We start from the raw sequence: 24355 nt of genomic DNA, 5'->3' as shown, positions 1-24355 counted from the left end.
ACTGCCCCACAGGAGCCAGAAGGGCTGTCAGTGAAGCCCAGGGCAGGACAACCCAGTGCAGGAGGGGGAAGTGATTCGCTTGATGTTCTGCCCAGCCTTTGTGCTGGAAAAGCAAAGAGCACATGGGGTGGATCCACAAGCCCTCCCCAGGCTAGGAACAGGGTCAGCTGCCCTGCCAGGGCTTTGCTGGGGTTCTCAAGGTGCCACTGAAATAAACTCATAACCTTGAGAGGAGCTCATGTAGCAGCCGCCTGGCCCTCCATGTAGCCATTCTTTCCCCCCCACTCTCTGGGTTTGCAAACACTTGAATTAACTGTGACCTGTGGCCATATCTGAATCAAGATCCCTGTGCTGCGTGTCCACTGCAGCCTGCAGAGACCCCTGGCAAGGTGCCTGCAGGTCTGTGGGGACCGTGAGGGTCCCTTGGGAGCCTCCCTGCATCCACAGGCATTGCTGGACAGAAAGGAATTGGACCCACATTCTGGGCAGTCACCCCTTACCCAGCTCCTATTTACCCAGCTTGGCTACATGGAGCCCATGGGAGACCATGCTGAAAGCCTGGTGAAGTGAAAGTTGTCCTCTCATCCACACAGCCAGTTACCTGATCTTGGGTTGCTCAGGCACAATGAGCCCTTTGTAAATCCCTGCTGCCTGTTCCCTTCTCGCCCCTCAGGCGCTTGGCAGGGATTGCCAGGAGGATTTGCTCCATCACCTTCCCAGGGGCACAGGTGACACTGGGCAGGCTGTGGTTCACCAGACTCTCCTTCTCACCCTGCTCCAAGTTGTGTGTGGTGGTTGCCTTCCCCAAGTCATCAGGAACCTCCTGGTTGCTCTGATCTTCCCAAGAGATCAGAGAGAAGCCTTGTCATGGCATCAGCCATCTCCCTCAGCATCTCTGAGAGCATCCCACCTGTTCCTATGGATCTGTGAATGTTCAGGTGGCTCAGCTGTGCCCTAAGTCAGCCTCCCTCCAGGATGGATGATGCTTCACCACTGCAGAATCTGCTGCTAGGACCAGGGACCTGGGAGGCTTGAGAGCTGAGCTCAGCAATGACAACAGAGTCAGAGAAGGCCTGGAGCCCTTCAGCTTCTCTGGGTCTGTGGTCACTAGGACCAGGGACCTGAGAGGTTTGAGGGCCTTACTGGCCTGCAAGAGCCCAGCAGCAGAAGCCCCTGCTGTGTCACCAGTGCCCACGGGCACTGTGTCCTGAGCCACCATCTCCTGGAGCTGCGTGGGTGAGAGGCCCAGGGAGCTGTGAGTCACCCTCTCTGATAGAAGCAAATTGCTTCTGCTTTACCCCTGGAAATCTGCTGCAGCTAATAAATTCAATCTCAATACATCCTGGTTTCTTTCCTCATTCCGGCTTGGCTCCACCCTGCTAGGACCCGAGAGATACGTTGGGGCTTTCCAGACCTGTAAGGTAATGGAGATGGAAACCTGCCACGTGCACCCAGCGCTGCCCAGCACCTGGATTTCCCGCAGGCTGCCAGACCTCCCAGATGCCCTGCGTGGGAGGCCTCTAGAGCTTTCCTCCAGCAGCTGGGATTGCCCCTTTCGTTTTCATTTTCATTTTCCTCTCTGCTGTGAACTGTGCAGCTCTGCCTAAGGCAGTGGGAGTCTGAAAGGCTCGGGGGCTCTGGGGACCCCTCTGCGGGAGGAGCCCCCCGAAAAGTGCTGCGGCTGCTTGGGCTGGAGCGCAGAGCCCCTGGTGCGGGAACCCCCGGCAGCTGCTCCCTGCTCCGGTGAGTGCGGGGAGGGCTGGGCTGGGCTGGGCTGGGGTGGGCAGCCCGGCTCTGTCCTGCCGAGCCCACTTGGGCACAGCCCCGGGGGGGCCTGTGCAGCGTTTCAGCTCTGTCCCAGAGCCGCGGAGTGGCGGGGGTTGGCAGGGTCATCATCTGGTCCTGCCAGAGCAGGGTCACCTACAGGAACGCGGCCAGGTGGGTTTGGAATGTCTGCAGAGAAGGAGACTCCACAGCCTCCCCGGGCAGCCTGTCCCAGGGCTCTGCCCCCCTCCCCGTCAAGAAGCGTTTCCTTCTGCTCAACCTGAACATCCCCTGCTCCTTGTTTCCTGCTCGGAGAGGGCAGGATGTGTGTGTGTGTCCCTCCCCGCTCCCCCCAGCGCTGCTGCGGGTGCAGGGGACACCCCTGGGTGCTGACAACCCCCTCTCGCTGCCGCAGATGTCTCGGGAACGGCGGCCGAGCCCCCCGGGGTCGCTGCGCATCCCGCGGGCGCGGGGCGGGCGGGCGCGGCGCGCCGGGCTCCTGCTGCTGGGGATCGCGGCCGCCGCGCTCTGCCTGGCCGGGCAGCCCCTCGTCCCCGCCGCCCGCTTCCTCACCGCCCACTTCGTGGCCCTGCAGCTCGGGGTGCTGCTGAAGGGCGCCTGCTACCTGGCTGAGGAGATCTTCCACCTCCAGACCAGGTGAGACGCGTGGGGCTGGCGGTGCCCCCGGGCACCCTGGGGAGAAGGGCATGGCAGCCTCTGGGGGGCAGGAGGGATCTGGCCCCTGTTTCTGCCCCCACGGGTGCTCTCGGTGCGAATGCTCTGCTGTGCCCCAGCAGGATACCTGCTCACCATCAGCCTTGGGTCTTTCTCAGCTCCTCCTCTCCCTTCTCCCACCTGCCCAGCTCCCCGTATGTCCATGGGCCTCTCCCCTTCCCCTCTGTGACAGCTCCCGAGGGGCTCCCTTTCCCCTGGGGGCAGATCTCAGCCCCAGTGCCCAGTGCTGGGGGGCACGGGGCTGTCAGAGATGACCTCCCCTTGCTGTCCAGGGCAACATCGCATCTGCTCCCCTGAGACCCTTGGGCACTGCAAGAGACCCAAGCCCTCTCCCTGCAGGGGCACCTGGGGGGCACTGAGCAGGGTCCCACGGGTCAGCAGCACTGGCAGGGAGGTGGGAGCACCCCGTGGGCTGCAGGCGGGGATGGTGGGCGGCCACCAGCATGTCCCCTGTCTCCCTCTCCCATCCAGGCACCACGGCAGCTTCCAGAGGGCCCTGTGTGCCTGCTTCCCCCGGCACTGGCAGGGCCTCACGCTGCTGGTCTGTGGCTCAGCCTGCGTGGCTCTTATGGATGGAGATGGGCAGACACTCAGCTTCCAACTCGGCCTGGCCAGCCTGTGCCAGCTCCTCATCCTTACCCTGGGGCTCCACGTAAGGCACCAACACCTCCAGCCTGGCCGGGCACCCCGGGGAGCTTGGCAACCAAGCAGTGGTGGGGGCAGCCCCTGCTGGTCCAGCCCAGCCACCTGCAGTGGGAGAAACACTCTTGTTAGCCCAGCCCCTCAGAGCTGGCAGTCAGGCCCTGCTGACACCAAAACATCTGTCGATGAGCCTGGGGCAAAGGGGAGCCCATGTGGTCTCCAAAGGGTTCATTATCAGGCACACTGGGTGGCAGAGCCAAGCTCCAGGGATCTCTGCAGCACTGAGGGGGGGGCTCTGCTGTACCCCAGCAGAGCTGGAAGGGGAGAGAGGGGTCTCACAGGCTACAGAAAGGTGCTTTGGGGAGGGCAGCCCTCAGGTTCCTGTGGGGCTTCAACACCCATTTCCACCTAAATGAACACACAGAAGTGGCAGGGGACACCAGTGGCCCTTGACATCCCACCATCAGATGCTGGGATGTCTCCTCCCACATGCTGGAAGCACCAGGCTGATGCACAAGTTGCAATGGGACACACAGTCCCAGTGGGGGATGCAGCCAGAAACATGTCGGGCTCACACCAGCATCAGCTTCCTCATCTGCAGGGGCTGTTTGGACCACCCAGGTCTCTTGGCCCCACTGCCAGGGGTGGTGGTGGAAGTGGGCAGCAGGGTTCATCACTCCCCAGACGTCTTTGAAGAAGGCAGCTTCTCCAGTCCCTGTTGCAGAAGAAGGCTGCTTTCATCACCACTGGTCTCTTTCCTTCCCTCCACAGAAGCCCTCAGCAGTGGAAATCTCTGAGATGTCTGAGAGGTCCAAGCAGAATGTTGCTCATGGACTTGCCTGGTCTTATTACGTTGGGTACCTAAAAATAGTCCTGCCACGTACGTAGCTGTTCCCCTGCCTTATCCTGCCTGCAGACAGAAATAGCTCCTAATAACGATCCTCCCACTTTTACAGTGTTAGGAAGGAAATGGGGAGCACAGTGAAAAGCAGCTGTACTCACTCCAGGCACTTCTGCCTGATGCTCTTTTCCACCAGGGGTGAAAAAGTCACTGGAGGAATTCAGCAGAGCCAACCCCAATGTGCTGATATGCAGGGAGACCTGGAAGCTCCACATCTTGATCCCTCTGAGCTGTGATGTCTATGATGACCTGGAGAAAGCTGACAGCAACATCCAGTACCTGGCAGACCTCAGTGAAACCACCCTGACCCGAGCTGGCACCAAAAAAAGGGTCTACAAACACAGCCTCTACACAATCAGGGATGAAGACAAGGTACACTGCGTGCAGCATGGGGAGGGCAACCAGCCTGCATCAGCCCAAAGGTCTTCCTGCCCTCAGATCCCAGCCCAGAAGAGGCCATAAGGGCAGGACATTGTCCTCTCTCCTGTCAGATACTCCCAGCTTTCAGCAGTTCTCCATGAGATGGAGAGGTGCCACCTGCACCCCTTTCTCCTGGCTGCCTCCTCTCCTCCCGGGCTCAGCCCTTGCAGGGATGTAGGGCACAGTGCTAGAGCTGATTTAAGTCTGGAAAGCAGCAGAAAACCAAACAGAAAAAAAGCAGATGTGGGATCCACAGCCTCACTTCCCATGGGACTAATGAATATTTCCCTTTGTTCTGAAGAGGTGCTTGAAAACGTCTGTGTGAGCTGTCACATAATGACTCCTTCCCCTCCCCCTGGTACCTCTTTCCCGGGCTGACAAGCCCTAGATCCCCCTTTCTCACATGGCATTCATCTCCTTCCACATCTCCAGGCAGATGGGCCTCTGCCCCTGCACCCTGGCAGGAGGGAACACCCTGGTCCTGCTGACACGGCCGCGGATGGAGGCGGTGGCAGCGCGATGCTTCTCATCTGGGTCTCCCCACTTTGCCCTTTGATGGTTGGCTGAGCACTGAGCTTCTGCTTTTAAAGCCCTGCCTGATTCCAGAGGCTCTTCCCTGGCCCCACTCCTGGGGAAGTATGGTCAGTGTCAGGTTTTTTCCTGCTTCAAAGCTGTGTTTTGTCTGCCAGTCTCCTGCTGAGTCACTCAGCACCAGGGGAACTCCAGCAGCTCTGCAGCCTGGCCCTGCCCTCACCCGCTGCCTCTTGCCAGCCCAGTCCCTCAGCTCACTGCCCAGACTGCTCAGCACAGCCACACTAGCTCCCATCCTTGGCACCTGCTCTGGATCACTGTGGAGGCCGCCCTCCAAGGCTGGGAGCTCTTCTTTTACTCTGCATTTACCCAGGGATCCCATCCCTCTTCCTTCTAACACCCTTTATTACTTTCCAGTTTTCCCAGTATAAGACTTACTCCTTGGAATTTTTATGGCCTTAATTAACCTCTCCTCGTGTGTTCGATCAGCCTCCTTAGCAGTGCATTTCTGCTGTTCTCCTGCTCTCCACTAGGATGCTCAGAGTTCCCCTCCTCTAGCTGGAAAGCCACGAGAAGGTGTGATCAGAAGCAAAGGGGGACGTCCACAGAGGACCAAACCCTGTGGGGAACATCCGTCCCTCCCAGGCTGCCAAAGCCTGTGGCTGCACCCGGGGTCAAGAGGGAGGGAGGCAGCTTCCCCAGCCCACCCAGCACATGGGGCACAGCTGCTCTGTCCCTGCTCAACAGGGGGACATGGGACAGAGCCCCTCTCCCGGGGTCCCAGCACACAGCACCAGTGCAGGGCAGATCATGGAGCTGCCGAGGGGTCTCCGAGGGCTCTGCTCAGCACTGGGGTCTCTCAGCAGCTCTTTGCCAGGCACTTGGTCCTCCTGCCCCAATGTCCTTTTAGAATCATCATAGAATATTTTTAGAATCAACCCCCAGGCTAGTTTGGGCTGGAAGAAACCTTAAAGATCATCCAGTCCCACCCCCCTGCATGGGCAGGGACACCTCCCACCAGCCCAGGCTGCTCCAAGCCCCATCCAACCTGCCCTTCAACACTGCCAGGGATGGGGCAGCCACAGCTTCCCTGGGCAACCTGGGCCAGGCTCTCCCCACCCTCTCAGTACAGATGTTCTTCCATCCCTGCAGCTCTGGCGCTGTGCTGTGGAGTATGCCACCCCGCTGCAGTCCCTCTACGCCATGTCCCAGGATGAGTGTGCTGCCTTTGACCGGGAGGAGCGCCTGGAGCAGGCCAAGCTTTTCTACAGGACATTGGAGGAGATCCTGAGAGGCTCCAGGGAGTGTGCGGGTACCTACCGGCTCATTGCCTATGAGGGTGAGTGAGGAGGGGAAGAGGGTGCCCAGCACGGGGGTCACACTTTCCCAGCCCCAGGAGTGGCCTCAGACCAGAGGAAAGAAGGGGGAGCAGGCAGGATCCAGGTATTCCCACTGGAATTCCCACTGACACCGGCATGGGGTCCCTCCTGCAGTGGGGAGGAAGGAGCTGCTTCCGCATGCAGAAGGATCTTGCTGTGGGTCTCAGAGGAGTGTGGAGGATGCTGGCAGAGCTGGTCCCTGTTGCAGGCCCCAGAGGCACCCGAGTGTCTCAAGGGGGGCTATCAGCTGCCAGGTGCTTCCGTGACTTTGCCCCCCAGTTTGGAGGGGTTTGTGAACGAGCCCGAGGGTCACACGTGGCGCTGCCTCTCCCGGAGGAACGGCGGCCGCGGGACCAGATCTTAGAGTGGAAGTTAGAATGCACCCCCCACGCTCAGAAATTGCTTCCAAGACCCATGTTTACGTCACAAATTAACCAGTTTATTAAGGGTTAACACAAGCTGAGGGATGAGGTTTAAGGAAAATGTAAAACTGGCAAATGGCTCCCAGGGATTTATCAGGGAAGTAAGGAGATGCAAAAAGTGCTGTGCCTGTAGTTCCCTGAGAGGGTGTGGGTCAAAGGAGAGGGAAGGAGGAGCTGAGCCCGGCAGGACAGGTAGAGTGAGTGTGTGTGTGTGTGTGTGTGTGTGTGTGTGTGTGTGTGTGTGTGTGTGTGTGTGTGTGTGTGTTTGTTTGTGTGTGTGTGTGTGTGTGTGTGTGTGTGTGTGTGTGTTCACCCTTCCGTAGCGTGTGGCTCCTGGGATGCAGCTCCTTTTCCAGCTGGCAGGGCTGGGCAGCAGGTCCGTAGGGGCAGCTTCGGTACCAGGGTGACCCCCCAGCAGCAGCAGGAGGACCGGGCAGGCTCCAGTCCCAGTGTCACTGTCCAGAGCCAATTGGCCTCCATGAGCCCCAAGTTAGGGCGGTAACTAGCAGGGCAATGCATAACTTGTTGCCCATCCTTCCTGCCTTGTACCACACCTGTCGTTTTGGTTTTGTTTGTCCTTGAGCAGCAGGCCTGGTTTGGGTCCCTTAGCTGGGCATGATCAGCAGAAGCCTTTGCTGGCTTAAAAGGCATTTTGTTTAGACTTACGTGGGGAGGAAGAAGAACAGTTTCCCACACCAAGACAAGCAGTCTTCTGCTGGGGCAGCAAGAACATCCCTCAAGGATTAAATCTAACAGCAGACTTCCAGGGGAAGGAGCAGCTCCCTTCACAGCTGACGTTCCCGGGAGAGATGGCTGGGACTGGCCAGCCCCTCCAGGCACTGGGATGAGTGATGCTGTGCTCAGTAGCATTTCTCCTGACAGGGAACGAGGGGCAATCCCTTCCTCCTCTGGATTTCTCTTCTCACCTCTGCCAGAGCAGCAGGGCTTGGGAACAGCTCACTGCTTCTTGCTGACATGAAGCTCATTGTTTTCCAGAGGACACCCAGAGCTCTCCCTGACATGGAGAAGCATTTCTGTCCAGCAAGGTAGTTCCCATCACAACAAGCAGTACTGAGAAAGCAGCACATAGTGCCTGTATTTTACTCTCCTCTTTGTTTTATTTTCTTTCCTCTGGCATGCTGAAACGAGAAAGTAGGATCCATATTTTGACTTCTCAGTTTTGAGGGCTCTCCCAGAGACTCCGCCCTGCTCCCAGCCCAGACCCCCTGCCTCAGGCCAGAGCAGTGAAGGTGGGTTTTCTCCTTCTTCTGTTCCAGACTTGGGTGAAGCAGAGCCCCACTTCTTGTCCAGAGAGATCCTGTGGCACCTCCGGCAGCAGCGTGACGAGGAGTTTGCCGTGCAGGAGGGGACGCAGCTGCAGGACCCACCCACGACCCTGAGCTCCACGGAGCTCAACCTGCAGATCAGCATGTCTGACCTGCCGCAGCCCCTGCGAAGCGACTGCTTCTAAAGCACCCATCCTGCCCAGCCCTCAGCACCAGCCCAGGCTCTGCTCCTCTCTCCCGAGCCCCCTCTTGGCAGCAATCCCCAGGAACAGGGGAATTCCTCCTGCAGGTTCCTGGGGACTTCCTCCTGCAGGAACACCCAAACCTCCTGTGCATTGTGTTTACTGGAAAGAGCAGGGTCAAGCCACAGTCCTGTGACATACTTCCCAATGTCTCTGTGATGTATGTCTCAGATATTAATCCATGGCTTGGGTTTTTTTAATTCATCTGCTTTGATTTGTATCATATAACATGTTCCTCTGGAGTAAGCTGCACAATCCTGAACCTTGGGCACGGTCCTGGATGGGGCTTTGGAAATCCCAGCCATGAGTGTGGACGTCTGTGTGGTCCAACACACCCAGCCAGCGTGGCCTGGATGATCTGATGGCTTCTGCAGGCACAGGAGTATGTGCAGGACTTCCAGGCCACCCTCCACCCTGATGGCCCCACCGTAGGGCAGCATTTGCCAGCCCTCCCAGGCACCACTCTCGTGGCCTGGAATTGTGCTCGGTGCTGAGTCCTGCCCCCACTGTGACCCTGAGCAAAGAGGGATCGGCTACAGCTTATTCCTCTCTGATCTAAAGCCATTGATGAAACAGCTCCAGTTCCTTCTGCCTCTCCCCAGCTTTCCTTCCCAGGATAAAACTGCTCTTACTTGGCAGCTGCCACTCAGCAAAGCACCCGAGGTGAATACCAGGGCTCTGTCTTTCACACATGTGGAAGAACAGGGTGGGAGATGCCTCCCACTGGCTCCAGCCCAGCAAGGTTACAGCAGAGATTCAGCTGGTCCTGCTGGGACTGGGCACTGGAACCCATCTCAGGATTCAATAAAACCTTAATCTGCAGCCTAATCTCTGGGTGCTGCATCTGTGCAAATGGCAAAAACAGCAGATGAAAAAGAGCTGCGAAGGGAGGGTTTGTGACAGCAAAGAGCCAGCTCCTCCTGGCCTGCTGGGCTGCAGGGGTGTTGGGGACCTTTTCCAGGGCTGCCAGGATGTGCCAAGTGCTGGGTGCTGCACTGGCCAGAGGGAGAGGGGAGAGCTGCAGGCCAGGGACCTCCCTCCTGCCTTACCCGGGTGCACTGAGCAGGGTGCTGCACCCGGGGTGGGTGGACGTGGGTCCTGATCACCCACCTCCTGTTTCAGAGCAGCATTCCCAAGGGCACAGAGCGAAGGCTGTGGGCACCTGCTGGGACCCAAGGTGAATGGATGCATCAGGGCTGAGCTCAGCAACACGAGCACAGCCAGGAGCAGCAGCAAAGCCAGCACTGCTGCAGTCTCCAAGGGGTCACACCTTCAAATCCTCCAGGATCCTCATCGGGCACAGACACCGTGTCCTTCCCGACTCCCTCTTCCCTCCCCATGTGGACAGTTCTTATCTTGCCCATCACCACCTCGTCAGGTTGGGCTGAAGATGGCTGATGAGCTCAGCCCATGTCAGCAGGGGATGGGTAGAAAGACAGGGACAAGCCCAGAGGACGCTGACAGCACCACCTGGTTCCAGCAGCAGCCAGAGGCTCAGCTCCTGCCACTGCTCAAGGGCAAAGCCAGGGCCAAGACTCAGCAAGGTGACAGCTTTTGCTGGCAGAGTCAATACTCCCAGGTAGAGCTAAACCAGAGGTAGAAAAATAAAACTTCAGAAGAAGAGGAGACTTGCTGCCCCAGCTGGCAAACATTTTGCCCCCAGGCTCCCCTCAGCTGAGCTTTCTGGGCTGGTTGCAGTGTCCCACCTCAGGCCTGACTCAGGACTCCACAGCTTCTGGGGCAGCTGAAGGTGCTGCAGGGCACCAGCAGCACAGACACAGCCTGGGCCACCCCTGGTGTGTCCCCCCATGCCCCCTGTGCCCACCATGAGGGGGCAGAAGCCCCGGAGCTTGGAGCTTGACGTACTTTACCAATTGCCACAGAGAAATGACCCTTTTTGTCTGTAGATTTAATCCTTCACAGTTTCTCTAGCCCCGAGACTGTGCATTAATCACTGCTTTGCTCAAAATAAAAACAAACAAACAAAACTTAGTCATTTAAATTCAGTTTGTGGTGGGAACTGGAGTTGATCGAGTGCTGTTCAAAATGCTTGTGCAGTCACTGATCATTATCACCAGCTTAAGGAAAGACAAGTGACTTAACCAAGAGGAATGATGCAGCAGTCCTACTCCTGGGGAATCTGCCTCTTTTCTCCCTCTTGCTGCCTGTGCTGAGGGAGCCTGTCCCTGCAGAGGCTGGGAAAGAGTATCCTTGCACTGCTGGTGGTGAGAGACTGGATCCTGGAATGTCGAGATCTCTCATCTCATCCCTGCTCACACGTCTGGTGCTGAAGCCTCATGCCAAGTGTGCCCCTTGGCTGTAACGTTGCTTTCTAATGCAAGAGCTAGAGTCAATTTTGAGCCCTTACAAATACCATGATCTTGAATACAAACGCTGACACTAACAAAACAGATTCTCCAGGAGGCCCCAAACCTGACTCCCTATGAGGCCATCTCTGGTGCTGAGAGGCAGGAAGTGTTCCCAGCTTTGTTTGCTCCACTCCTGAGAGCTCCAAACCCATCCTGACACTTGGGACCTGAAGCCTTTGGGCAGAAACTTTCTGATTGTGTGAGAAGGTCAAATTATGGAGCCTTGCAAATACAGGATGACTCTGCATCTGGGACAGGAGGGGAGAAGAAGCCAAAGGTAATGATTTCTGAAGGTTGACAATAGCTAAAAAGATGGATCAGGACCTATTTGGATTTGTGTCTTTCAACCTTTTATCCATGTAAGCTCTGAAGAGCAGCTCAGTTTGGCTGGCAGCTCTGCAGGTTCAGAGCAAAGAACACTTTGTAGAGGATGCTGCTTATAACCAGCAGTGGTCACCTCGTGAAGCTGAAATAAAGCAAGTTACTGGCAAAGAGGTGCCGGGCAGGGCTGTGCCCTCGAAACACCCACTTTGCCTCATGCAGAACAGCGTTTGCGAGGCTGGTGGCGGGTACTCACACCTTCCGTGAGGACGCAGCCACAGGAGGGAGCAGCAGCGACTGTTCCACAGGGCTCTGCTGCCCTCAAGTGCTGCTCTTCAGCCCTACCCGCAGTTTCCAGCCCCGGCTGCACCAAGTTGCACTTCCCTAGTGCGGCGGTTCTGCTGCGCGGCCCCTGCAACCACACCGGGGTTCCTTGGGGTCCATCGCGTTTTACCTTTCGTCTCGTAAAAGCCCTGCTGGAAGGTCTCGCCCGTCTGTGGTTGAAGTTCAGCATGAGTTAACAGGCAGTTTTCACTTTGCAAGGTGAAACAAACAGCCTCCTTCTAGTCTCTGCTGTTAGGAAAGCTTTCCTCTGGGCTGTGCACTGCTCTTCAAAACTGGGGGCTGGGTCTCTGTTTGGCAGGAAGCTGAAGCAGGGGAGGCTTAGGTGGGATATCAGGAGAAGGTTTTTCACCCAGAGCGTGGTTGAGCCCTGGAACCAGCTCCCCAGGTCACAGCACCAGGCCTGCCCGAGTTCAAGCAGTGTTTGGGTGATGCTCTCAGGCCCAGGGTGTGATTCCTGGGGTGCCCTACACCCCAAGGGACAGGAGTTGGACTCGTGGTCCTGATGGGTCCCTTCCAACTCAGCATATTCCATGATTCTATGATTCTGCAAAGTGAAGAAAACAGCAGCTCAGTCCTTCAGCCTCAGTGGGACTCTCACACCTCTTGGACCTAAACCAGGCCCAGTTAACTAACTGCCTCTGCTGTGCAGGGCTCCAGCCACTGAATCCACAGCCCCTCTCGTGTCCCCTTCCCAGAGGCTCAGGACAATGGATGAGGGGGGGTATAAATTAAATCTGAGAGCCACCAGGCTGACAGTCCAGAGGCCCTCACAGGGCCGTGGTGAAGCCCTTGCAGGTGTTCCAGTGCAGAGCTGTGCCTGCAAAGTCTCACCTTCAAATCCTCGAGCACCCGTGGGGGCAATGGAGACACAAACCCCAACATCTCAATTTTTAACTAAATTGTCAGCCAAGCATCTGGAATGTGTGTTTCCTAGGATCCACCAGCCTTGCTTGTAGTTCCGTGGTGCCAGTGCCCAAGCTGAACTGCTGCAGTTTGGCTTTTGCTGGCACTTCCAGTGGATGTGTTGGATGGAGCACAGTCCCTGGCACCACTGTGGGTGCTTGGGTCTCCCAGAAAGGTGAACAAAGACATGGAAAAACAACTCAAAGCCCCAAGTAGGGAAAAATGTGCCAGTTTGTGGTCACAGGTGGTTCACACAAGGGTTTGGTCTTTCTGCTAAGTGTCGATCACATGCAGTGGGGGCTTCTGGAGCCCCCAGCACAGGAAGGATGTGCTGCTCCCTGGAAACCTGAAGTGTCACAAATGATCCTGACACAAAGAGGGAGCAGGGGGTTCCAGGGACAGCAGCAGCAAACTTCTCAAAAAGCAAAGACCCAAGCCCCAGTCACTGCAGCAGACAAGTTGCTACCAAGAACAAGGCTTCTGTAGAACAAGATTAGGAACCGGGGCTGATTCCCTCACAAAACATGCTTCTGGGGGGCTTGGCTTCATCACCTGCTGCTCAGACTCACCTCCTCACGGAGCTCCTTCATCCTCTCCTCAAAGTCATAGTCCTTCTGCTTCTCCTCCATCTTCTTCTTGTTGACCTCAAAGCGTTTCTTCACCTGGTCCAGCGTGGAGCAGAGCTGGCATTTACGAGAAGACCTTTAAGAAGCTCCCTTAGAAGGCCATTAAGCATTTGCTGTTATCCTGGTTTTGCTGGGATAGAATCATAGCATCAACTTTCTGTTCAGAAAAGCTGCATTTTTGAGCAGACTGCAGTGGGAACCAAGTTGATAAAGACACTTTTCTTTAGTGGGTGGCCAGCCACGGTCTGGGGGTCTCCATCGTGACCAAACCCTTCAGCAGGCTGGAGTCAGCCAGGTGCTACAGCTGGGGGGAGTGAAAGCCAGGGCAGCTGAGCCAGGCTGGCACACAGAAGTGTCCCATCCCTGGCTGGGACCTTGGCAGTTGCCTTTGCTGGACTTCCCAGGGTCCCTGGCAGCCCATTCCCTGCCCCAGCCAGGTCCCTCCTGAGAACTGCTGGGCCTCCAGCAGCAGCACTGCCACCCAGGCGTGGGACCTGCCCATCCTGGCTGGCAGCAGGGCCCTTGCACGCTCTGCTCCCCCCCGAGCAGGAAAGGCACTGAAGGAAGAGCAGCCCCTGTGGGACCCCCAGCCCGCAGCTGCCAGCCCCCTGGGAACCCAGCCCGTCAGCCGAGGCGCCAGCCAGCCCTGGCGCTGCTCGCTGAGCCATCTGCTCCCGTCCCTCACTGCACAGCAGGGGTGAAGCTCCAGCAGGGACCTCCACCTTCCAGAACCATCCCCGTGGGGCTGCAGGGGCTGCAGCTTGTCCTTCAGCAGCAGGGTCCCCTTGTGAGAAATGTGTCGCGCCCATGAGCAGCCCCACACGGATCCCTCAGCCAAGCAGAGTTTATTTACATCCTTCCCAGAACGGGTGACCTAAGCAAGCAGGCACACCCACAGCAAGGTGAATAACGGTTTATATTCCCTGTTCCCAAAGTTCCTTCCCGTTTCCCCCCAGGCTGGGCACTCCAGGGTTTCCAGCCCATCCGACTTCAAATGATCCTGTGAGTTTCCCCCCCGTTCACACGTTCCATTCTAGCAGGTCACTTTTTACCTTCTAAGGTAAAATTTTGACCTTTCTTGCCCCCTTGGCTGCCTTCCCGATTAACAATCTACTGGTGCCAGCCTGCCCCGAGGAGCAGCACAGAAGCAGCCGTGTTGGGCCTGATCTCGGGCCACAAATCCTGCTCCATGCTGGGATCCCCTGACGGAGCCCGACTCAGCCCCTCAGCTTCTTGGGCCGGAACCACCCCTGGAGTCATTGGGATGTGCAGAGACCTCACTTATCTCAAGCAAACTATTACATTCCTAACACTACAGTATTTATATATATATGTGAAGCAAACCCCACAGCACGTTTCTGACACCGGAATGCAAACTCAGCGCCACACGTCACTTCTAAACCGGGGGGCTGCCCAGGGCTGATCCCCGCCTGCTCCGCACGCGGCCAGACGAGCTGGAGACACGGCCCAGGGACGGCACACAGCCCCAGCACCTCCCGGGCCGGAGCGGGGCCGCGGGCAGGGGCCAAGCGGCTCGTCCAGCGGGCCCGGCCCGGCCCGGCCCCGGGGCTGGGAACAGCCCCAAGATGGCGGCGGGCGGGCCGGCCCCGCCGCCGCGCCCGGGGTCACGTGTCCCGCCGCCGCCCAATCAGCGGCGGGGGCGGCGCGGGCGCCAAGATGGCGGACGGGAAGGTGAGCGCGGCGGGCGGGCCCGGGCGGGGGGTCCCGGGGGTCCCGGCCTCACCGCCCCGTGTGTCCCGCAGGACCCGCTGCCCAAGCTGAAGGACCTGGCCTTCCTGAAGGACCAGCTGGAGAGCCTGCAGCGCAGGGTGGAGGACGAGGTGCAGGCGGGCGTGGGGCAGGTAAAGCGGCCGCGCTCGGAGGGGCGGGCCTGACCCCCCCGGCCCCGGCGCGGCCTGACGCCCCGCTCCGCCCCGCAGGATGGCTCCCTGCTGGCCTCGCCCTTCTTCAAAGGCTTCCTGGCCGGCTACCTGGTGGCCAAGCTGCGCTTCTCGGCCGTGCTGGGCTTCGTGGCGGGCACCTGCGCCGGGATCTACGCGGCTCAGAGCTACGCGGTGCCCGACGTGGGGAAGGCCGTGCGGGACTGCCTCGGCGCGCTGAAAAAAGGTCGGGACTAGCGAGGAGCCCTCGGCCAGCGGTGACTAGGAACGGTCCTCCTCGGTTAGCAGGCACAGAAGATTCCTAGGCCTCCCGGAGCGCGCAGGCTTTTCCCCCGGAGAAGGGCTTTGCACCACGTCCCGTGAGGCAGCGGCGGGTCTGGTGACGGGGGCTGAGCAGCGGGGACAGCGCTGGGCACCCCTCCGGCCCACACGGCTTGGGTGCCTGGGTGGCCAGCCGCTGGCCAGCTGCTTTTGCTTCTCACCTCCTTCCCCACGCCCCCGAGGACGGAGAGGCTGCCTGTGACATGTCACCACCTGCCTGCCCTCCCACCCAGCACCTGCTTTGCCCTAGGAACACGCTTTGTGTGGCTTCCTGGGGAGGCTTGTAGTTCTCTTCCTGACAAAGACGAAACCGTTCTCTTCCACTGCATCGGAAGTGCAGCAGGTAACATCCTGTTTAATCAGGCTCATTAAATTCATGGTATTTGGTCTCTTCTTGAATGTTCTAGGGTGCGAGTCTGTCCGGCCTGTCTGCACGTAGAGCAGCTTGCCCCTGCTGGCTGCTGCCTGAAAATGGTGATGTTTGGTAATGCTGCTGGCTCTGCAAACCGGCTGCTCCGGAGGGGGCTGTGGGCTCTGATGCTGATGGTGTCTGTAGCCATCTATGGCTCTCATGCTCCCCTCCTCACCCTGTGCAAGGTGGACCAGAGGATCCCCTTCAGCTCTGCCTCCGTCGTGGTCCTTGTCGAGCTGACAAAACTGCTCTGCTCCCTCCTCTTCCTGCTGACCTGGGACCGGCAGCTGCTGGGAGTCACCGTGTCCTGGCACCATGTTGTCCCCTTCGCCCTCTCTGCCCTGCTCTATGCTGCCAACAACAACCTGGTGGTTCACATGCAGCTCTTCATGGATCCCAGCACCTACCAGGTCTTGAGTAACTTGAAGATCGTCAGCACCGCGCTCCTCTACAGCCTCTTCCTGCGCCAAAGGCTCAGCAGACGCAGGTGGCTGGCCCTCCTCCTGCTGGTGGCTGCTGGGGTGAGCTACAGCTGTGGGGGCCTGCAGGACCCTGGCAGCCCTTCCCAGATGAAGCTGCACATCACACTGGTGGGCTTGGTGCTGATCTCCGTGTACTGCCTGATATCAGGCCTGTCTGCTGTCTACACAGAAGCCATCCTGAAAACCCAGGCGCTGCCTCTCAGCCTTCAGAACCTCTTCCTTTACTTCTTTGGGGTCCTGCTCAACTTGATTGGCTACTTCTGGAGCAGCACAGAGGGCAGTTTCTTGGAGGGCTTTTCCTCCTGGGTGCTCGTGATTGTGGTCAGCCAGGCCTTGAACGGCTTGATCATGTCGGTGGTCATGAAGCACAGCAGTAACATCACCAGGCTCTTCGTGATCTCCTGCTCGATCCTGGTCAACGCCCTCCTGTCCATCACCCTCTTCAACCTGCAGCTCACCCTCCTCTTCTTCGTTGCTGTCTCGTGCATCGGCCTCGCCGTTCACCTGTACTATGGGGTCAGGTAGCTGCTGCCTTCCTGCCCTGCCTGCTGCAGGGCAGCCCTTAGTTGTTCCTCAGGGGTGCTGGAGCTGGTGCTGGGAGCACAGCTCTGGCTGGTGGCCTCCCCACCCTGCTCTTTGCAGGGACTCATTCCTGAGTTGGGACACACAAAGTCCCAACGGGGAGGAGTGTCCGTGGGGAGGGTGCCCTGCCCCTGATTCCAGGGGGGAAGCTGGGCTCTGCTCCAGCCTAGCCGTGCCAGGGGGTTCCTGTGCAGCTGGGGGGGCCCAGCTTCGAGGCTGGCTCCTGAGTGTCTCCTTCACGTGTGGGATCACGTTCTGGAGCTTCTCTCCCAGCTTCCCTGCACCAAAGACCACACAGCTCCTCGTGCCTCTCACTGCTGCTGCTGCCAGCCCTGCAGCCTCCCTGCCTGGGCCTGACGCTGCTGCTGCTGCTCTGGACAGTGCTTCCTGGTGGCAGGGAGGCCACCTCCCTCTGACATGCCCAGCTGATCCCAGCCCTTGGCTCTGGGGGAGCTTCAGGCTGTGGGAGGTGATCCCTGCTGGCCTGTGACCCCTCAAGGCCTTGGTGAGGTGGGGAAGGTTTCTCCCTCTGTGGCTGTAGAGGTACCAGGGCAGGGCTGGGTGCAGCTGCCTGGAGAACCTCATGCCACGGGTGTCTCTCCCACCTTTCTGTTTGGCTGACCCCTTGCCCCGGCCTCTGGCTGAAGGGGCATTCAGCTCAGGCCCCATTTCTGCCTCTCGGGCATCGTGGCCCTGCTCTGTGTGGAGCAGGTGGGGAACAAGGGTGGTGGGAACTGTTTCACCTGCTCCCCAAAAGAGGGGCAGCACCTGGATGTGTGCCAGCGCTGTGGCTGGGGAGTTCCTGGCAGGCAGAAGTCACCGCTGGCTCTGGCCACGGTTATTAAAGTTGTGGTTCAATAGCACTGGTGTGTCTGTCCTCCCTGCGGGAAGGCATCCGTGCCACTTGGGAGAGGTGTGGGGCCTGGGGCATGGCCCAGCCTGAGGACACTCGTGGGTGAAGGGACACCTGCTTTATTCCTTGTGGCAGCAGCCGGGTGGTCGCTGTCCCTCCCACCGTGTCCCGAGCCGTGTCCCAGCCCCGCTCCCAGGCCTCACCCGCTGTCACTGGTGCAGCTGGGGCCGGTCCCCTGGGCTTGCTCCAGGGAGGGGGGCTGAGGTGGCAGGGTCTGCAGCCCCCGCCCTGCCAGGGCAGCAGCTCCCCCCGGGCTGCTGGCTCAGGGTGTCTGTGTGGCAGCGTCGGCCGAGCCCAGCCCGGGGGTGTGTGTGCCCCGCTCCCGCAGCGCCTGCTGCAGCGCCCGCCTCTGCTCCTCTGCCCGGGCCTGAAGCACATGCAGGACACCTGGGGCTGCCGGGCATGGCCCTGCAGCCTGGGGCTCTCCCCAGCCTGCCTGCAGCAGGCCCTGCCTGCAGCCCTGCAGCTCCTGCCGCTGGTTCTGCAGCAGGACTGCCAGGTCCTGCTCGGCCACCTCCTGCTCCTGCTGCGCTGCCTCCAGGCTCGGGCCTCGTGTGGCCACCTCCTGCCAGCGAGCTGTGTGCCACTGCGGGGCACAAGGATGAGGACAAGGCAGCTTTGGGGTGTCTTTGCTTCCTGGAGCTGCCTTGCCCTGGGAGAGCAGAGCCAGGGAAGGAGCTTTAAGCCCACAGTGATGGGCTCTCTTCCCATGTCCATCTCCCTGGTCACCTCCTGGCCTGGTGCTGCCCCATCCCTGAGCTCTCACTGGAGGAGCTACCAATGCTGAGCCCACAGCTGCTGCCTCTGCGCCTCGGCCAGCATGTGCTGGACCTCCAGGGACAGGCAGGGCTGGCACCACCTCCCTGCCTGGCAGAGCTGGCTGGGACAGCCTGGGCACCGGGCACTGGCAGCCTAGAGAGCTTCAGGCCTGGGGTGCTGTCCCTGCCCTGGAGCAGCAGCTGGGGATCCTGTGAGCTCCCATTCACCCTGTCACCCTGGGGGACCCTGTGGGCTCCCACTCACCCTGTCACCCCAGGTCAGTGGCCACTGCTGTGTCACTCCACTCAGTGAGGGTTCCTGCAGCGAGCCCTGCCCTGTGCTTCCCATGGCTTGGCTGTCCCCTCCCTGGCTGCTCTCAGTGGTGCCTGCTCCTGGGTGGGGAGAAGGATGGAGAATGAGCGTCAGGTGGTGGGGCTGAAGGAGCAGGTTTAAGCGAAGGCCTGAGGCCTCTCGCAGTCCCCAAGCGCAGCCGTGTCCCCCCATGTGAAGCCATGCTCTGTGTTCCCCCCATGTGAAGCCATGCTCTGTCCCCCCATGTGAAGCCATGCTCCGTGTCCCCCCATGTGAAGCCATGCTCTGTGTCCCCCCATGTGAAGCCATGCTCTGTGCCCAAGTTTCAGCCACCCAGGCACGGGGCACCTGCTTGTCCCCACGCTCCAGACCTGCTGGCTTCAGACTGGCACTGGCCAGGGGTGTTTGGGTCCCAGGCTGCTGGCCTGATGTGTGTTCCCTGCTACGCCCTGGTCCTGGAAGAGCAGGAGGTGTTATGGGGACACAACCAGGATTCAGGGCTTCTTCACTTGAGTGCCATCCAGGGTTCACCTGGATGAGGGGGCCCCGGCCTGACCTGTGCCCACCTTGGCACTGGGCTGGCACATCAGATTTGTCCCAAGCACCTCAGCTGCTGCCTGCTTCTTCTCCCACCTTTGGCTCTTCAGCACCTGGAAAAAGGGGCCGGAGGTCCTTGCTGGGGTGCTGGAGCCCAGCTCCAGGGACACAGCCCACTCCCACCCTCAGGCAGGCAGCCCCCAGCCCCTGCCCTCAGTGCTGGACAAGGGTCTTGACACCAGGACAAAGCCCAGACCTCATCCAGCCAGGGGGACCGATGCCATCCATGTCCCACCTGGTGGCCAGAGGTGTTCCCCCACCTGCAGCTCCCGTAGGGCTCTCCGCAGCTGGACCACAGCCACCTTCTGCTCGGGGAGGGCAGCTCCAGCCAGCAGCCCCGTCCGCAGCCCCCGGATCTGCTCCCGACGTGTCGCCACCTCTCGCGCCGGGTCCCAGAGCGTGGCCGAGATCCGCCTGGCCAGGCCCTTCACCCGCTTGGCCAGCTCCAGGGCCACCAGGACCTCTTCTCTGGAGGTGTCTGGGAGAGCAGCAAGCCCTGGGTGGGGGCCGCAGGGGTTCTCTAGCATGGGGGCCTCCCGCTGCCTGGCACAGGGTCAGGGCTGGCGGGGATGAGTGGATCCAGTGTCTGGCTTCTAATGGCTGCAGATGTCCCCGGGCAGTGGCCAGGGACCGAGTGCCAGGCGTGGGGTAGGGTATGGGGGGAACCCTGGGGAAGGGGCACCCCAGAGTGGCATCCCAGACCCAGGAGCTACCTGGCAGCGTCACACACAGCAACAGGAATGTCAGGCTGTTCCCCTCCAGCAGCCGCTGGACCATCCAGGGCAGGCAGCCGGTGTCAGGCGGGGGGTGGCCGGAGCCTGGTGCCCTGCGTGCGGAGTGAGAGACCTCCTGGGAGAGGGATGGGGATGGGACACCCCCTGGGCAGGTGCCCTGACCCAGGAGAGCCCGAGTGTCCTGCTTTGAGCCAGGATGAAGCCACTTTTACTGATTTTCTTGGGGGGTGTGCGAGCCATGCTGGGAGCAAAGCCGCGTCCCTGAGGGGTGGCAGCACCCCCGTGGCTCCCAGCCACGGGCTCTCGCGGAGGTGCCAGGGTTCCTCCTGCTTCACCTCTGGGTGCTGCACCCCCTGCAGAAGGCACCACGGGGGTGCTGGAGAGGGGGCCAGAGCTGGTACGTACGGGTGAGGGCAGGGCCAGGGGGACGCCAGGACCCTGAGAGCAGCGCGCCGGCGCCTGCCGCCCTGCAGCTCCTGCTCCAGGGTGAGGGTGAAGAGGCTGCTGGGGCTGAGGGACAGGCCGCTCCGTGAGGGGGTGCAGCCAGCCCCACGGCCCAGCCCTTCCCAATCCCACGGGATATTGGCCAAATCCCTCACCCCTGCCCGGCCGGGTGCCCGTCTGTGGGGGGCTGCCACGCCAGGATGGCCCCCAGCCCCCAGGCATAGACGCTGATGGCAGCTTGGGCGTCGGGCACAGCGATTTCCATCGCCTCCTCCACCATCCTGGAAGCCAGGAGAGACAAGAGGCAGGGAGGAGGGTCACATCCACCTCCCCCTGCCTGCCCAGGCCCCCTGCCTGGCCTCTGGGTGGGCCCTGTGCTCCCCGGCCAGCCCCACGCTCAGTGCTGGGGTACCAGACCCCCAGGAGGGGCACCAGGTACCTACAGGCCCAGGGGTGCAACATCCATCACTCGCAGGGCTCGGCCGTCAGGACGGAGCAGGTCCCGGGCTTTGTCGGGGGCACAGACCTGGAATGAGGCTGCGTGAGGAGGCTGTGCAGGAAGAAGGGGCTGCTGGCACGTACCAGGTGGCTCGTGGCCATGCCCGAGTAAGGGCTGGGAAGGGAGAGATCTCAGGGTGGCTTCTAGGCTTTCTAGCTCCAGGGCCAGGGAAAGGCAGATCCCTGGGAATGCCAGAGCCCTGTGTGCAGTTGGCAGGTCCCTGGCAGCATCCCGGGGCCTCAGGGCAGTGCCCAGCGGTGGCAGGAGCTGGCACATCAGATGGCACATCAGGCCGTCTCTGCCAGCCCGGCACACGCTGGAGGGACCTGCAGGCCACAGGGAGCAGTGCCTGGCAGGAGAGTCCAGGCACCGGGGGACAGGAGGTGTCAGAGAGCTCCCCCTTCCCACCATGCTGCAGAAGCCTAGAAGATGCCCCATGGGCAGCCCAGGCTTCCCATGTCTGGGAAGTCCTGCAGAGAGGTGAGAAAATCTGGGATCCAAAAGCCTCCAGCCCCTGGTCACCCTCCAGCACAGGGGAGCAGGTGCCAGTGCTGGGACAACACGTGTCCCTTGGCACAGCAGGGTCTGGCCAGTGGCAGAGGGGGATGGGACCCCCGCCCCAGGCACCCCAGCCGTGCCCCTGCCCTACCTGCACCAGGCTGACCGTGTGCAGGCTCCGGGCATCACCCCCCATGGCCTCCAGCTCTTGGAAGACAGTGTCGATCACCTGGGGATGAGCTGGTCAAGCCGAGGGCCCTTGGTTCTTGGTCCCCAGGGCTGGGTCTCACACCCGTACCAGCAGGGCTGGGGTCAGCTGAATGACCCAGGAGCCCAGCACTATGCAGTGGCACTGTCACCTCCCCCTGTCACCTCTCCCCTGCCGTGCCCTGTGCTCTCACCTGCCAGATGATGCTCTGGAATGGCAGCTGAGTCCCAGGGCCATGAGGGTCCCACAGCAGCAGGGACATGCTGTAGCCAAGGGGAACCAGGGCCAGCTGGGGTCTTGCCAACTCCAGGAGCTTTTCCTGGCAGGAGAGATGAAGCCAGCAGAGCAAGGATGGTGTGGCACAGCCAGCATGGCACAGAGGGCATTGGCACGGGTCAGAGAGCACGACACAGGTGGGATGGCACGGGTAGCCTGGCACAGATAGCCCAGGATGGATGACACAGTGCACATATGGCACGGATGGGATGGGTGGGACAGATGGCATGAATGTCATGGCACAGGGGGGCACAGACAACATGGCACAGCACGGCAGCCACATCCCAGCACCCAAGAGGAAACAGAGAAGGGGTGAGAGACACCAGAAAAGCCACACGCAAGGCCAAGCCCCATGTCCCCAGCCCTGACTGCGACACCTGAGGAGCTGGCAGGTGCCCAGTGCCTCTGGGACTACAGCTGGGTGCCCCAGCCCACAGCTTGGGCCAGCATGTCCCTGGTTCTTTGGCTGGGGACAGAGGTGCAGAAGAAGGTCTTGGACCCACAGTACCTGTCCTGTGTCCAAGTGGAAGATGCCATCGACAGTCAAGCAGCTGTCCTGGCTCAGGAGAAGGAGGGAGGGTGATAAGGTGCAGGTTTTTCTCCATCACAGCATGAAAGGAGGGACTGGACACACTGGGAGACCCCCCTCCCTTCCCCTGCTACCAGGTAGCCCCCACGAGCACCCTACCAGGGTGGGGGTGTAGGGCAGGGTCAGCCCGAGACCTCAGCACCCATCTGAGTCCTGAGCGTGGCAGGTGGCTGGGACAGGGCTCCCTGCTCCTGCCTGTTCCCCTGGGGACCCTCATGCCCTTAGTGCCCATGTCCCTGCCCCTCTCACCTGAACTTCCTTCCCAGCCAAGAGAAGCTGCAGGGGGTCTTCACTGCTGGCCATCCAACCTTCCCCTGGCCCTGGAAACACCGAGTGGGGGGTGGTGCAGGGGTCCCCCCCTGCCCCAGCCCTGTCCCCCTGCAGCCTGGGGCCAAGTGCTGGGTCTCCACATCATCCCTTAGGCCTCCTGCTGTGACCAGGGTCCTCAGAGCCCCCAGAATGGGGAGACACCCCCTCCCTGTCCCCATGCCCCAGCCCCCCGGGCACGGCCAGCAGTCCCAGTGCCACCACGGCTGTGGCTGCCACCCCAGCCCAGTTCCCAGATGTAGGGGCAAATGTCCCCAGCCCCAGCTGTACCTGCTGCCTGGTGGATTGCCACTGCTGCTCGTACCCACACGTCCTGCCCGGCCTGCAGGGACCCCAAGCAGAGCAGGGATGAGCTGGGTCCTGCCCCACGCACCCAGCACCTGCCAGGAGCTGGATGAAGCCCAGGGAGCTGGGCAGTTCCTGGCCGTGCCACACCACAACAAGGGACAGAGCCCTCCAAACCACCCTGTGATGTCCCCCAGTGGTGGCACTCACCTGCCCAGCGTCCATGGCAGCCTTTGAGCTGCTGCTGGGACAGGGCAGGGGATGGGGTTACAGGGGGGTGGGGGGGATTGTGTTTCTCTGCATTATTAATGAGTGTTGGGCAGGAGTCCAGCCTGGAGGCTCCATGCTCCTGGCCAAGGTGTCAGCTGGGTCATGGGAGGCAGGAGGGTGCTGGGGCCCACTCACACCATTGGCATGCTCCTGGCTCCAAGAGGGACACCTTTTCAAGCTGGGGATGGGAGATGAGGGACTTTGGATGATTGTGAACATTCTTCTAGAAACCAGAAGCAACTACAAACCACAGAATCCCAGCTACTGGAGGTCAGTCATAGCAGAAAAGCACAAAAGGAAATGCTGAAGCTGAGGATCTGTGTGGTCTGTGGAAATGCAGCCTGTGGGAGACAGGAGGGAGGTCCCAGGACAGCCCCTGCCCCTTGCCCTTGGGCAGGAGCAGGCACGACGAGGAGATGCACTCTTGTCCCTGAGTCTGCCACCACTGCCCTGCAGAGGAGGTCACAGGCTGCCCCTGCCTGCACAGCCCTCAGGTGTGAGCGTGACCCCAGGCCACACTCCACCACGGCAGGTGGAGCAAACAGCACCTGGGGCTCCACCAGGGGCAGAGCTGGGTGTGCTCAGGGAAAGCAAATCCCAGGATTCTGAGCCACAGGGATTTCACCTTCCTCATCCATTAGGTGGCACTTGCTGCTCCCCGTTCCCAGGCCCAGCACTGCTCCCCAGGATGCAGACACCTGGTGCACACGGATCCAGGCGGGTCGACACAAGCAGAGCACCCATCTAACCCTCAACAGCCCCAGGGAGGCAACGGGTGCCCCATCCCTCCCCTCCAGCTGCTCAGGGTGGGTGCAGGCGGGTGGCACAATCCCACCCCCCACCCTCAACACACAGGCAGGAGCCCCCAAACTCCCAGCAGACCCTGAAGCCCATCACAGGTCCAGGGCTGGACCCTGGGCTCTGTTTCACCAGGGAGGGATCTGCACCCATTAAGGTCCCGGGCAAAACAGACTCAACTTGGGGAAAAAGTATAATTTAATTTCTCACTAATCAAACACACCCAGGACACAGACACCCCCAGAGCAGGGCTCACACACCT

The 24355-nt window shown here is 60.4% G+C and overlaps 2 protein-coding genes and 1 long non-coding RNA gene across 5 annotated transcripts; 2 read left to right on the top strand and 1 right to left on the bottom strand.

Moving 5' to 3' along the window:
- Positions 1-1450: 1450 nt before the first annotated feature.
- On the top strand, positions 1451-9144 carry STING1 (stimulator of interferon response cGAMP interactor 1). Of its 2 annotated transcripts, XM_051630903.1 has the most exons (7): positions 1451-1743; positions 2180-2421; positions 2971-3151; positions 3913-4021; positions 4179-4414; positions 6146-6332; positions 8072-9144. In XM_051630903.1, exons 2-7 carry the CDS (start codon positions 2180-2182, stop codon positions 8263-8265), a joined length of 1149 nt encoding a protein of 382 aa, XP_051486863.1. In that variant the 5' UTR covers positions 1451-1743; the 3' UTR covers positions 8266-9144. The 2 variants fall into 2 exon arrangements, with proteins under 2 accessions (XP_051486863.1, XP_051486864.1); XM_051630904.1 differs by lacking the exon at positions 1451-1743 and having other exon boundaries at positions 2162-2421.
- Positions 9145-10210: 1066 nt separating this feature from the next.
- On the bottom strand, positions 10211-14274 carry LOC127389914 (uncharacterized). The gene is made up of 2 exons (XR_007890755.1): positions 12830-14274; positions 10211-11893 (listed from the first exon to the last, which is right to left on the bottom strand). It is a non-coding gene; the product is annotated as an uncharacterized LOC127389914 (long non-coding RNA).
- Positions 14275-14457: 183 nt separating this feature from the next.
- SLC35A4 (solute carrier family 35 member A4) lies at positions 14458-17447 on the top strand. 2 transcript variants are annotated; one of them, XM_051630897.1, is made up of 4 exons: positions 14458-14578; positions 14650-14727; positions 14827-15067; positions 15516-17447. In XM_051630897.1, exons 1-4 carry the CDS (start codon positions 14473-14475, stop codon positions 16525-16527), a joined length of 1437 nt encoding a protein of 478 aa, XP_051486857.1. In that variant the 5' UTR covers positions 14458-14472; the 3' UTR covers positions 16528-17447. The 2 variants fall into 2 exon arrangements, with proteins under 2 accessions (XP_051486857.1, XP_051486856.1); XM_051630896.1 differs by having other exon boundaries at positions 14650-14748.
- Positions 17448-24355: the final 6908 nt, after the last annotated feature.

This window comes from Apus apus, chromosome 13 (assembly GCF_020740795.1).
Source record: "Apus apus isolate bApuApu2 chromosome 13, bApuApu2.pri.cur, whole genome shotgun sequence".
NCBI lineage: Eukaryota > Metazoa > Chordata > Aves > Apodiformes > Apodidae > Apus > Apus apus.
Note: the sequence above shows the minus strand (reverse complement) of the source record. Positions and strands in the feature narration are given on the sequence as shown.